Raw genomic sequence first — 13,354 nt, 5'->3', positions numbered from 1 at the left:
TCTTGAATCGCTTATCGCCTGCATGGAAAATATTACTGGAATCCAGAATGGGCTGTAAGGATTGAGGCATCTAATTTGTGCGAATCGGTTTGCGGTATTGCGGACACATGCTCTTTCTAACTGCTTTATTGCGAGCTGCATGACGAACTTCGCGACTAGAGCAGTTGAGAACGATGGAGTCGCGGGCCGTGGGTGGAGGATTAATTTATCCACTTTGTGCCATTAGAGCGAAAAAATCACAGTCGACTTAACTGCGGTTCAGCTTCCCTCTTACTGGGTTTTCATAGTCGTACCAACCAATGTGGAGCTCCCATATTCAATAAAGATCAAGATGTACACCTTCCAATTAATTCTTGGATAAGCGCTTCAAATTCGCCATATGTGCTATTAGCATTCAGGCCAGCTTCCGAAGAGCTAAGCTGTGTACTTCCAGGCACCGGGGCTACAAATAACTCCATAAGTCTGTCTTTATAACCTTTCCAACTTATAACTTATTTGTTGCAACTCTCGTCTTGTTAATCAAAGTCGTGCTCTGAGGTCTCGTCGCCCAACGGTTGGGCGTGTAAGACTTCGCATCCCTTTAATTGGAATTAGCAATTGTAATTTTTCTCGGAAGAAACATGAGCCAAAGCGACATGGAGCCTATCGAGCGGCAGGCGGACTGCGAGCAGGCTGGTCAGGCCGATATGCTGCAAGCTTTGCGGAGCGCTTCTCTACCAGATGAATTCTGGATGTACAGCTACAAGTAAGGCCTCGGGCATGGACATGCTGCGCGTTTAGGCCTCGTCGGCGCTCTGTCAGGTCTGAGTGTGCTTAACAGGGGCATGGAAGGGAACACCGCAGCGTTCGACAGACACGCTCTTGCAACTTAAGTCTGATGGCATCAACTGTATGCCGGCAGGCTATGGCGTTTACAGGGTTGTATCCCGCACTCTGTGACGCTGACTGTCGTCGGATGGAGTTCGTATAGGGTTCGTAATTAAGCAGCCGCTTGTGTCACAAATTTAGGCCAATTATGAGTACATGCCGTCGGCTTTCATGCTGGAGGTGCTAAGCCTACAACCTGTTCCGACCTGTCGACGCACCGTCATCGGCAACGAGAGCCTCCCTTTGCTAGTCCTGTTCCTTACAAATCTCCTCCCTGCTAACATGAATCATCAAATATCCTAACTGGTTACTTTGCAGGATTCTTCCTTGCCCACATGGCTATCGTCACAGCTGGACGCACTGCCCGTTCAGCCACACCGGCGAGACTGCTCGGCGGCGCTGCCCAAGAACTTTTTCGTATCTTCCAGATCCATGCATTAACGCCAGAGCCAAACGGCAGTGCCCGAACGGCGACGCCTGCCCTTACGCGCACAATACCTTTGAGCAATGGCTTCACCCAGCTCGGTACGTCTAGAGCCGATTTTGTATGATTTTTGTTAAGCAGACTTGGAAAGATTACCGATATGAAGCGGATAGTAAGTGCGCCCAAATCGGAAGTTTCTGTACAGCTGCCTCGCGTACCAACCGTCAGCTTTAAAATAACGTCCTGCCCTTGGACAGCGGTTCCCACTGAATTATGGCCTTCTGGGATAAGATATCTTGCTTTGCGGGTGTGCACACTGTTCGCCTACGCTCTTACCTCACATGCATGTGATTTACAGTACACGTTGATGTGGCCCGCAGCTGCGGCAGCTGTTGTAGCAGTTGTAGCAGGAGCTGTAGGCGCCGCAAGCAAAGGATAATTAAATGACTTGGCCGCTTGTTGAAATCTGCAGCACTAAGGGTTCTATTTGCTAATTGTGAGCCGTAATGTGAAACATCCCCATGGCCCGAATCTCCCGTTTGATTCGTTTGCTGTGGAGTGGAGCAAACAAGTTTTGGGTTCTTCGGTGATTATGTTAATTATTATAGAAATCCCGGAGCTATCTATCATTGGATTGCAGCCGCCGTCGGCGCATGTATACCACCCTACTAAATCATCGCCACCATCGCCACCACTTCCCTCACTTCAACCGCGACGCATACATGCGCATATGACGCGCTTTTCACTGCATGCCGACGTCTCAAACAACTGTGTGCCGAGTTGATGTTGTATGTGTAGTACAAGTATGGACAGGCCCCCATCTGCTGTGCTTCGACCCGACCACGCACTTCGATCTCCTCCACGCAATTTTCGCCACCTGTCTGCCATCCCACTGCCAACCCGGGCGGCACCCGCCCATCCGCACAAGGCCCTCCGCTGCTGTCATACGAAATCCCATCATCATTATCCCACGATCCCTCATTTTGCTCCCCGTGTCGTACTGCAGGTACCGTACACGATTGTGCTACCTGGGCGCCAACTGCCGCCGGCCGACGTGCTTCTTCGCCCATAGCGTCGAAGAACTTCGGAGTGTCGAGGAGAATGAGAGCGCCGCCGCGCCACTGCCGCAGCAGCCCCTGCTGCCCAGCGCCTTGATGCCGCCGGCGCTGCCGCCGCTGCCCATGCCACCGCCGTTATCGCCGTCGTCCTCGTCGGGCATTATGTCCGCGTCGGGAAACAGCGGAGAGTATGCACCGCTGACACCGGCCCTGCCGCTGGCGGGTTCCTCCTCCGCCACCGCCGCGTCAGGAGGCCCTGCCGTACCTGCCGTACACCATGGCACTCCGCTCGGGCTCTTGCAGCCTGTCGTCCTGATGGGCATTCCACCGCAAGCGCATCAAGGCTTGCGCCCCGACATGCTGGCTCCGCCAGGCACTGCCGTACACTGCTTCATGCCGTACCAGGCAAGGCCCGCCATGCTGCATCCAGCGATGCCGATGCCGTCGACGTCCACGTCGCTCTCAGGCGAGCCGGGTGCACCAGCGCACCACATCCACGTGCCGCCGCCAGGGCCTGCGCAGCTGACTGCCGTACCGATTACTGTCCGTCCGCCGCCACCTCACATCGCTGCCCCGACGGCGGCCATGGCGGTTGCCGCCGTACACCACCCCGGCTCGATCCACATGGCGCCCGCGGGCGCTGTCTTCCTCCACGGCAGTATGCCGCCGCCGCCGCCGCCCCCAGCTGGTGCGCCGACGAACGGACCGCCGCCGCCGCCGCCACAGACTTTCTGCAGTCCTTTCGTCACTCCCGGCGGCTACTATCGCACTAGCGAGGGCGTTCCGCCGTCGGGACCTCCCCCTGTCGCGGCGGGCCGGGCGCGGTCGTACTCGAACCCGGGCGAGACTGTTTACCGCGTGAGTGCAGCCCCGGGTGGCAGTGGAACTCGAATGTACGGCAACGGCAGCGAGCAGCTGCCGGCGTGGGCGAGTAGTGTTGACGCCGGTCGGCGCGCTGCCACCGACTTTCCGTCGTCTGGTGCGGCGGCATCTGGGCCACTGCAGCGCGTGGCGTTGACGGCTAGTGGCGGCGGACGCGGCAGTAGCGCTGCCGCCGCCGCTGCGGCGCCCCGGCACATGCCCGCTCCGACGAACCGTAGCGGTGCGGTACGACGCTTGTCTACGCCAGTCGACACGAGTACTTCGGTGTCCACCGCGGCTACGTCTACCGTACAGAGTCGGAATCACCCGGAATCTGCGGAATCTTCCCCCCCATTGCTTCGAATGTCTGGATCCGTACAAAACCCGTCGCGACGGCAGCAGCAGCAGCAGCTATACCGGACGAGCATCGGCGGCGTGGATGCGGCGCTGCAGAACATGTCGTTGCCGAAGCCATTTGCGGCGCCGCCACCGACGCCTGCCATGTTACGCGCTTCCAATAGCGTCGGTGGTGCCGTACGGGCAGCAGCCAGCGGCAGCCCGTACTCGCTGTCGCCGTCGGCTTCTGCGTCGTCTCCGCAGTCCGCGGCACTTGCGAGCACTGTAGGCAGTCCGTCAGCAGCTATGGTGTTGAGCTGTGACGCTGCCGTCGCGGCTGCCGCCGCCGCCGCCGCTGCCGTCCAGACCGACTTGGCAATTTTGGCTGTACGGCCGTCTGTTGACGGTGCAGTCGGCGGCAATGCCTTTTCGCGCCCATCGTCCTCGGGCTCCGGCACCTCGGCAGGGGCCATGTTGAGCGCGTACGACTCGAATGCCGCCGCCGCCGCGGCGGCGCTGGCTGCGGTCACCGGTGGCGTCGACGATGCCGCCGCCGCCGCCATGACGATGGCAGGGCCTTATCGTGCCCTGCTGCAGCGCGTGTTGCGCTCCGCGTCCTCCACGGGCGCGGTGGACACCCCGTCAGGACTCCTCCCGACGCTGCCCGGCGGCAGCAGTGGCGGCGCCACCGACGTCGACGCCGTACACGCTGACTTGTATTACGACGAGCCGGACGTCGACGTCTTGGAGCGCTCATCCGATCCGGGCCCGGCGGGTCTCCACGCAGCCATCCGCCGCATCTCGAGCGAGTTCGGAAGCTCAGCCGTCCACCGCAACTCGGACCCTGGCCACGGCCCGAGCCTGCCGCCGCCAGCCGAGACTGACGTACAGCAGCTACTGCTGCCGCTGCTGCAGACAGTACTAACGGAGGGTTTGGCGACGGGTCAATTTGAGCTGGTGAATGGACAGCTACAGCTCAAGAGCGGTGCTGGTGTCAGCGGCGGCGCCGCCGCCGCCAATGGCCGTCCAGACACTTTTACCGTCGTACCCTCCGCAGGAAGTACGGCGATGGGTGTGTCGTTGGAGCCAACGGCAACTGCCGCGTGTGCCGGCAGCAGCGGCGGCGTCGTTACTGCCTGATGGTGGTGAGGAGGACGACGACGCCATGAAGGCAGAACGACTGGAGAGGAACCCGCCAGAGCCTCGCGCTCGCTCGCTCGACCTCCCGCCTGCAGGGGCTGCTCCCTAAGCATATTAGGAGTTCGGACTGTTGAGTCAAATCGGCGGCGAGTCATGTCCTCCCCCGTCCTGTCAAGGCGTGCTCCCCTGGAGTATATGAGGGGAGCTAGGGGGGGTCCACCTCGTATGTGCGCCGTGATGTCGGACGATGTCGGAGTCAAGCCGTTGGAAAAATAACCGTTGGTTTCTCGGTGGTCTTAAGGGGCGCAACCCCCTTCTCCCCCTTCTCCCCCTCCTCCCTCTTCTTCGTGGGGGAGGTGAAGGGAGTGTTGAGGTCGCGTACACATGTGATTATGTAGCGTCGCGCGGAGCGGGGGTTTACTGTTTTTTGCTGCTGTGGGGGTGGATTAAGGTTAAGCGGTAGCTGTGGTGTTCTGTGTGTTTGGCTGCTGCAATATGCGCATTGCAGGAGCAGGCAGGGGGGACGCGGAGAGAGGAAGGCAAGTTGAGGACGTGCAATGCCGTACACAGTACGACATAAAACTCAAAAAAATATAACTTAATCCGCAAAGCGTATACAACCTTTGAGATGAAATGTTTAGGGTTACGTAAAACAGAGAGGACGGTATATTACATATATGGTACTAGACTTGATGGAGTCAGCTGATGAGTCATGTACGACATGTGTAGGTGCATTTAGTAGTTATTTTTGCACAGAGCGCGACGTGCGAAACGTGTCGTTTTTATCGCGTCCACTTGCTGCTTCTGTCTTTTTTTGCCTTGTTTGTGATCGCAATGGCAAAATGGCGACTTGACTATTTAGCAGCTGATGCTCTTGTTGTTGGGAAAAAATGATGAATCTTTGCGAACCTTTCAAAAGCCAGGAGGAAGACGAGGCGGCGGCTTCGGCGGCGAGTATATCATAAAATTATCGTGTTTATAAATGATGGCGAATAGACGGGATAGAGCAAGGTGGTGCCGTGGGGGGAAGGGAAGAGGAGAGGCGCAATTAGATGTCGTACAACAAGGGTATGAGTGATACACTGACTATCCAGTCGCACGCGGTCGCGTGTTTCATTGCGCTCCCTTCTCCCCGCTCCCCCCGCCCCCCTCCGCTTGATGGCGCGGAATGAGAACGGAATACGGTCCGGACGCTATCGGGGCTCATCGGCTCTTTTGGGGTTCGCACGGCAGAGGCGAGGCAAGGTGAAGGGGAACACGAGAAGGGTTGTACGGCACCGCCTCCGACCGGCAACCTGCGAAACGACCTCCTCTCGCGGGGCTGATGGCTTTGGAATGTCTTTGTAGGTCGTTATTAGCTTTCTTAATTAAGTTGATACATCATTCGGTCTTATCTAGCCTAGTCTGGTCTGGTCTAGAGCTTTATAATCCGCCAGGATGGCAGACGGTTCGCGTGTCGTTTGTGTGTGTGTGTGTGTGTTGGGGAGGGGGTTTTGCGCTGGAGGGGTCTAGTAGGAATGTGTACGGAGTATATACATATGTATGTATGTATATGTATGTATGTCGAAATAGTGCGTCATGTGGTCTCTGCTGGCAGCTGCCATGCGGTGGCTATCTTCTGGTCGGGAGGCCGAGATGTACGTACGTACCTACGTACGTATGTATGTCTTGGGTGGCAGGTGCGCGCATATGTGTGTGTGTGTGCGCGCCTGTCGTTTGTCGTTATGCCGCTTAAGTTACCTTATGGCCCCGCCCGGGGTGGGGTCGCTAAATGTTTATAACTTGATGGGGCCACATTATGATGTATGTATGTATGTACGTTGGGTGGTTTGCATGTATGTATGTAGGGGAGTGGGGAGTTCGGTTAGGACTCCACCGAAAGTGTGTATTGCAGTCGTACGGCATGGATTTCTAGGCGTATGTTTTATATGCCGGACGTGTTGCATCTGGTGAATACCCGAACTCAACCCCGTGTACGACTGGGTGTCGTGCGGCGGTCCCGCTGCACCTCACGATAGAGACGCAAGACGTGGGGCCCCGGGTGCTGTTGTAGTTTTTAATATTGCGCCCCTTTATTTGACCGCCGCCGCCGGCGTCGCCAGCAATGGTGTGCGCCAAGTGCGTGCGTATGTGTGTATGTGCGCAGGGAAGGCTGTAAATGGTACTCAACATGTCGCCTTTTTTGTGAGCTTCAGCTTCATATATAAGATAATATGATATGATATGATATACCATTCCGGCAGTGTTTGGGTTTGTGCCAGTACCGTGCAAGTGTGGATGGATAGAGCTATGGATATGTATGGAGAGAGAAAACAACGTAAAGCTGTTTTTTCATATGTGAGCGTTATTTGCCGCTGTTTGAAGGGCCTTATTGCCGGGGGTTAGATCCCCCGGCGTGATCTCTTAATTCTGGCTGTCCATCGGTCTGGCCATTGGGAAGTGAGGTGAATTCCGGATGAGTCCGGAGAGAAGGCGGCATCGCCCTCGCGGACGTGCGTTTCCGCGCCGGGGTGTGGCGTCTGGAGGGGCCCTCTTTTGCGTTGCCTGCTCAATAATGCCGGGGTGTGTGTGTGGCCGCGATAGGGTCTTGAGCGGTTTCCCGAACTGGGAACCCGCGGACTTGATAGAGAAACAGCACTTTTCCAGAAGCCTGTCAGAAGGAGGAGGAGAGGGACGACGACGGCGACAAGGACAAGAAGGAGGAGGAGGAGGAGAGAAGAGAGAAAAGCAATGTATTACAACTAACCCGCGTAGCAAGTTCCTGCCGGCGTCCCTGCTGCTGCTGCTGCGTCGTCAAGTCCTCTGCGGTTTGTGGTGTTGTGCGCCTGGGGGCCAGAGGTCGACTGGTCCACCCACCCACTTCCCCTCCCCCTTCCCCTTCACGTGTGTTCTACGTCACGTTTGAGATTATGAAATTCTCGTCAGTTTGCGCGGGGGAGGACGTTGCAACGGTGGAGAGAGAGAGAGAGAGAAGAGGTACCTCCACACGATGCGAGAGAGGGGGGAGTAGGGATGAAGTTTTTTCTGAAGAGTCACACTCTGGCGGCGGTGTCCTCTTTTAAACTGTTCCTCTTTGCTGCCGCACGGCAAGGCGTATCATGACGACGATTTGTATTATCGGTGGCAACTGTCGTCAAGCACCCAGCCTGCGCGATGTAGAGAGAGTGGAAAGGTCTGGCTGTATGCGGCGCATACGTGGCCCGAATGTGCCTCTGCTGTTTTATTACTCTGATTGCTAGAAGGCAAGAGCGGCGGGGGTGAGGGCGAGGGCGGCGGCTTTGTCACCGCCTGCAGATGCTGGCGTCGGCGCAGCAACGTCGGCCGACGTGGCTGAATGCGCACGGTGTTTACGGCTGTGCTGCCGGGCCAAACAAACATTGGGTTGAATAATTTTTTTATGAGAGGCCCAATGTCTCTTCCGGAAACTCGAGCACACTACGGGGCGGCGATGCCACCGATGATGAGGGTAAAAAGGGTTGTTGTTATAACGCCGTACAATCCTTGAGGGGTGAGCATACGCGTGTCCTACCTAATAGAGCTATAGCCCTTTCGGGTCGTTGTTGATGGAATAATAATATGGTTTCATATAATATCGTTCTTGTTAGCATAATGTTTTGTTTTTTCTCCTTACAACTACCAAAAAATTATGTGATGTATTATCATCATAATCATCGATATTGTGATTATCTTGAAGTGGCGAAGGTGCCGGTGTAAGCGCGCGCGGGTGTGGACCTGTGGAAGCTGTCACTCATACACGCCCGCAAGGCAGCAAATGCGCGCGTATTCCTTGTTGTTATTTGTTGCCAAACCCTTTATTGGAGGCTCCCTGCAGCGGGCAGTAGGCAGCGGCGCCGTCTGTCAAAATGTGCGTCTTGCCCAGTGTGTTTTTACTGCCCGTCCCCCTCCTCCCCCTTCCCCTCCGTTGATGGCGCCATTCCTTCAGCTCCACGTTCATTCAGCCTGTTCATTCATTATTCGGCCCTTGAACCCTGGACGTGCCGCCGTTGCTGCGAGCCCGCGTGCAGAGCATGGCAAACCCTGAGAAACTCAACGAAAACCACCAGAACAAAAACCCAACACACGCACAGAAACACAAGACTCACTCGCATCGCATCCATAGCCTTTGCTAATAGAAATTTTAATGCGATGATGAGAGCGGCCAAGCGGACTGCACCGTCTCGGGGTGCGTTACCCGCTTAATAACAACATTACATTTGAGCGCCATGCGACGGCGTTCAGTGGAGTTGGTGAAGATGGCGGACTGTCGCCTGGATGAGTATCGTATCGTGTTCATCACATGATCCTAACCCGCACATCAATGAGTGGTAGGAGGCAGGCCGGTCATTTCTTCACTGCGCGATCTTAGGTGGCTAAGAGCACGGGCTACGGCACACGGGGTGACGTGAGAAGACTCCGAGGATGTCCTCTGGTTAGCCAGGTGCACGGTGAAACATGGCTTGGGCGTTGGTTTGTGGGGTCTTTGGGGAATTTGGAAGGCTCGGGCGCGGTGAAGGGGACCTTACGAACAGCCTCCGTCGCGGAAGTGAACTTTCCTGGAGGTTACGGAATCTGTTTGTGTATACAACAGCAACGATGGTTGAATGAGTCGCTGTTTGCTTTTCGGTTAGAGGCATCGGCTTGACGCCCCAGTCTATTATTACCTTTCCAAGGGGTACTACCACGTGAGTTCGTACGTCTCCGCACCGTACTGTACATTCGATTTGTACGTGTACTTACGTATGTTCTGCAGTACCATATGCCGATACCGTGTACGCGGGAGGATATGCCCTACTTAGCGCCGCGGAGTAGAGAGGAGCTCGTCGCCATAGAGAGAAATCTCTCTGGTGAGGATTACTCCGGTGGTGACTTATTGCTGGCACCTAGTGATTTGAGCACAAGGCAGAGGTTCGGATATTCGTTGTACATATCTCCCGCGAGTGATGCTTTTCTGCTTGAGCTTGGCTCTGCTTGGACCCTTCAACGGTCTTCTTCCCCAGGCGCCGCTTACAGGCCGTGCGAACTGCGGGCACTATGAATATGAACTATTAATGTTTTTGATGGCAGACGGATGGGCAAGGTGGAAGAGAGGGGATCAGAGCCCGGCCTCCCGGTTGTGTGCTGTGCGCTCGGCTGTCAGGCACCTCCTCCTCTCTGCGCAAGGCTCTCCTGCCATAGTCCTCTTCTGGTATCCATCTTCAGGGGGGCGCCGTTGGCCGTTGTAGTCGCTTCCGTTGCCCGTTGCAGTTGACAGTCAGAGATTGGCGGCTTTAGGAGTGTAATTTCAATCAATCAATCAACCAAACAAACAACGGCCAAGGATGCCGGCGAGATATGCGATGTGCTTTACAATTACCAGCCTCCGCCGCCGCGGCCGCCGCCGCCGCCGCAGCACACCCTTGCATGCGGAGGTATATCTCATCACGTATCTATCTCGCCTCTGATGCGCTGTCCTCTCAAGAGACAGAGACAGAGCTCCAAGAGGGTTGTAAATGTGTCTACTAATATCCGCCGGCCCCTTCATATTCATATTCGCCGCGACCCTGATCGACTCCCTGATCTCAACTGAGGCTGCCAGGAATAGGATGATCCTCGTGTTTGCAAGCTGCTGCTTTTATTACGCTTTAGAAAGCAACCCGAGAAAAGACACCTAACGGAAAAAGACAGAAAACACAACACATCTCCCGCGGGTTATCTCCTGTTTACCCTCAGTACCCTCAGTATTCTAAATAGCGCGAAAATGCCCCGGGCCCCCAGAAAAGGGGGGTAGCTATTCATCCCCTTTCGTTCCCCTTTAGGAGGAGAAATCCCCCCCGAGAAGAGGGCTTAGAGATGGGACATCAAAAATAACAAGCAACCACCTACCGCCCCAGGAAGCCGCTATTACGAAAAAAACAAACCGAACTAAACCAGACGACGACGACGACGACGACGACAAACCAAAACGTTCACAGCTACAGCTGGGCGGCTTAGGAGGCCCTTGGCTCGTTGAAGCCGTACAAGCCGTGTACGAGCCTTGTACAAGCGTGGTGCAACCCCAAAACGTCAAAGCCTAATGGCTGAAAACTTGTATAAAGATTTGCAGCCATCATTGCAGCCGTTTTAGAGTGCAGCCATCATCATCGTCGTCACCATCACCGTCAGTAGCAGCAGCACGTACACTGACAAACAAAAGCTCATCAGATGTCTCAGTGGGCATGTGTGTATGTATGTATGTGTATGTACGTATGTGTGTATGTATGTGTCTATCGCCTCCTGGTGGAGAGAACAACCCCCCTCCCCAACACGGCCAACAACACACGTGGGCCCCTGGGCCACGAAAAACGCCCTGCAACACAACCCCTTCAGAAAACAGCACACAGCAACAACGCGCCTAAAAACTTTAAACACAGGTAATGGAGATACTGCAGGCATGAAAGACTATTTCAAGGCGATATAGACATGAAAGGAATACACTTAACGAAAACCGGCGCTAACCTACTGCACTAAAAAAACCTTTCACCCGGCTGTCAGCTGGACTAAAAGTACGACATGCCGTACGCTCTTTCTTATACGGTCGTGTGGCTGCACTCTACCTGAATCTCTAAGAGAGCGAAGATCCCGCTTCCTAGGATCTTCCCCTGAAGTCTATGTCTAATTGCCGTACATACACACACGGCGCCGCCGCCTGCGCGAGCAACTGCAGTCGGTGACGGGGGCCCGGTAGCCCCTTGACCGGCGCAAACACATACATACATACATATATACACTCACACATACATACATACACTCACGCACACCTCCCACAAAGAGCTCCATCCTACGGGTTCGGCAATGGGGTGTTGCGAGGGCCGGATGGTTACGGTGCGAGGGGGGGATCAGCCGCCTCAACCCGGAGCACGACCCGATCCTCCTCTTCTCACCGCCCACGCAGCGTGGTGCGCTCATACACATACACACATACACACACACCTCACTTCCGGGTTTCAACGCCTCACCACCTCGCCCGCCTCCTCCGTGCCTCAACCACCACCTTGGCCACCGTCCAGCCATTCGCCTGAGGGGGGTGGGAGAGGGGGTTAGGGAGAGGGGGTTAGGGAGAGGGGGGTGAGGGAGAGGACACTGCGAGCCAGGGTGAACGACTGTACGGAAGGAAAATGACGATGGGGGGAGGAGGGAAGCAAATTTCATTTCGCACGAGGACAAAACATAATGCTGTCCAGGGGCATGTGCGTCGCATGCACGAAAGATTGATTACTGGCATATCGGACAAAGCACAGATCCGCAGATAATAATTGCCGTACACTTGGCCGTACAAGGTAACGTAAAGATCACCACTGCCGTACACCTGCCCGCCCTGCGATGTCACTGCATGGTACGATGCCGTACCTCGATTGTGGACATGAAGATGGTGGTCAGCCGCTCCGCCGCCGCGAGGCTCTCCTGTACACGTGTACGACCATCACGCAGTTACATGGCAGTTATACATGGCAGTTAGCAAACGGGCAGTTAGCGGTTGGGGCGTTTCATCGACAGCGTATCCTATCGTACAAACCTGCAGCTCCAGACGCAGCTCGGGAATCTGCTCGTCCGGATCGGGTAGTGGTTGGTCGTTGCGGATACGACGTCTCAGGATGCAGGCCTGAAGGTAGGCCTGAAGGGAGCGAAGAAAGAGGGGGGAAGGGGTGTGTGTGGGGAGAGAAAGGGAGGTGGGGGGGGGGCCCAAGGGCAATGACATCGAAGGGGTGGGGTGGGAGGGGGGGGCCTTGGTGTGTAGGGGGGTTTTGAATAAGGTTAAATTGACGAAAACCATATAGGTTAATTCGCTGAGCGTACACATACATACGTACAGACAGACAGACGCTCTCACCTGCACCATGTCCCGTGGGTCGGCCCGTTCATGCAGTACGACATGCAGCGCCCCTCTCCTCGGTACGACCATGAAATGTGCGTACTTGTATGTAGTCAACAACATCACCAGCAAATTGGCATTGCCTACTTGAGCAGCAGCATACACACATACATACACGCGCCCGCAACGGGCCGGCTTGGTTGTATGTACGGATAGCTGGCGGGCGGGTTTGGAATTCGCGACACGTGGCGGCCTGGTACCCTCAATCAGCCTGGTAACCGGGATCAGCACGTACATACATACATACATACATACATACATACATACATACATACATACACACACAAATAAGGCAGCATGCAGGAACCACAACAGCACTGATCGCGGTAGGTCAGGTCAGAGTCAGATCAGATCGGGGGGAGGGGGGGTGTACAACAAAACACAGGTGATTAAAGGAAAGAAAACATCCAAGGCTAGGGAAGTGGGAGTGGGGTATAAGGGGGGGAGACCAGTTGCAAAACCGACCCACCATCTACGATGTGCTCCAGCCGGCCCCCAACGGTGATGGGGGGAGACAGCCGACCCGCGCACCGGGACAAGTACGGCAGGGGGGGGTCCATTGGGGAGAGCTCCAGGGGGGTGGGAACCTGGGGCAGGACGGAGGACGGCGTAAGGAAAGGGGAGTGAGGGGGGAAAAAGGGGGGAAGGGAAAGGAAAAGAATTAGGGGGTGTACTATTGCGCAGTGAGCCGCCAACCGTCCGCCTACCTGCGGGTCAAGGCTATCGTCGTACATCATTTCGTACTCGTGCGTCGAGGGCCCGATGTAGCAGCGGTCAACG

General features: G+C 55.7%; 2 protein-coding genes across 2 annotated transcripts; one reads left to right on the top strand and one right to left on the bottom strand.

Moving 5' to 3' along the window:
- Window positions 1-686: 686 nt before the first annotated feature.
- Window positions 687-2,388, top strand: VOLCADRAFT_60093 (uncharacterized protein; the record flags this gene model as incomplete). The annotated part of the gene is made up of 3 exons (XM_002950181.1): window positions 687-745; window positions 1,186-1,392; window positions 2,298-2,388. Coding segments are annotated over 3 exons (357 nt in total), but the record flags the coding sequence as incomplete, so codon positions are not given.
- A 4,444-nt stretch (window positions 2,389-6,832) lies between these two features.
- Window positions 6,833-13,308, bottom strand: VOLCADRAFT_104618 (uncharacterized protein; the record flags this gene model as incomplete). Its single annotated transcript, XM_002950075.1, has 9 exons — window positions 6,833-7,336; window positions 7,433-7,488; window positions 11,457-11,482; window positions 11,661-11,719; window positions 12,052-12,105; window positions 12,218-12,316; window positions 12,533-12,657; window positions 13,044-13,161; window positions 13,282-13,308. The coding sequence occupies 9 exons, from the start codon at window positions 13,306-13,308 to the stop codon at window positions 7,235-7,237; spliced, it is 666 nt and encodes a 221-aa protein (XP_002950121.1). The 3' UTR covers window positions 6,833-7,234.
- Window positions 13,309-13,354: the final 46 nt, after the last annotated feature.

This window comes from Volvox carteri (genome assembly GCF_000143455.1).
Source record: "Volvox carteri f. nagariensis unplaced genomic scaffold VOLCAscaffold_17, whole genome shotgun sequence".
Classification (NCBI taxonomy): domain Eukaryota; kingdom Viridiplantae; phylum Chlorophyta; class Chlorophyceae; order Chlamydomonadales; family Volvocaceae; genus Volvox; species Volvox carteri.
The sequence above is the reverse complement of the archived record's forward strand: the minus strand, read 5'-3'. Positions and strand labels throughout refer to the sequence as shown.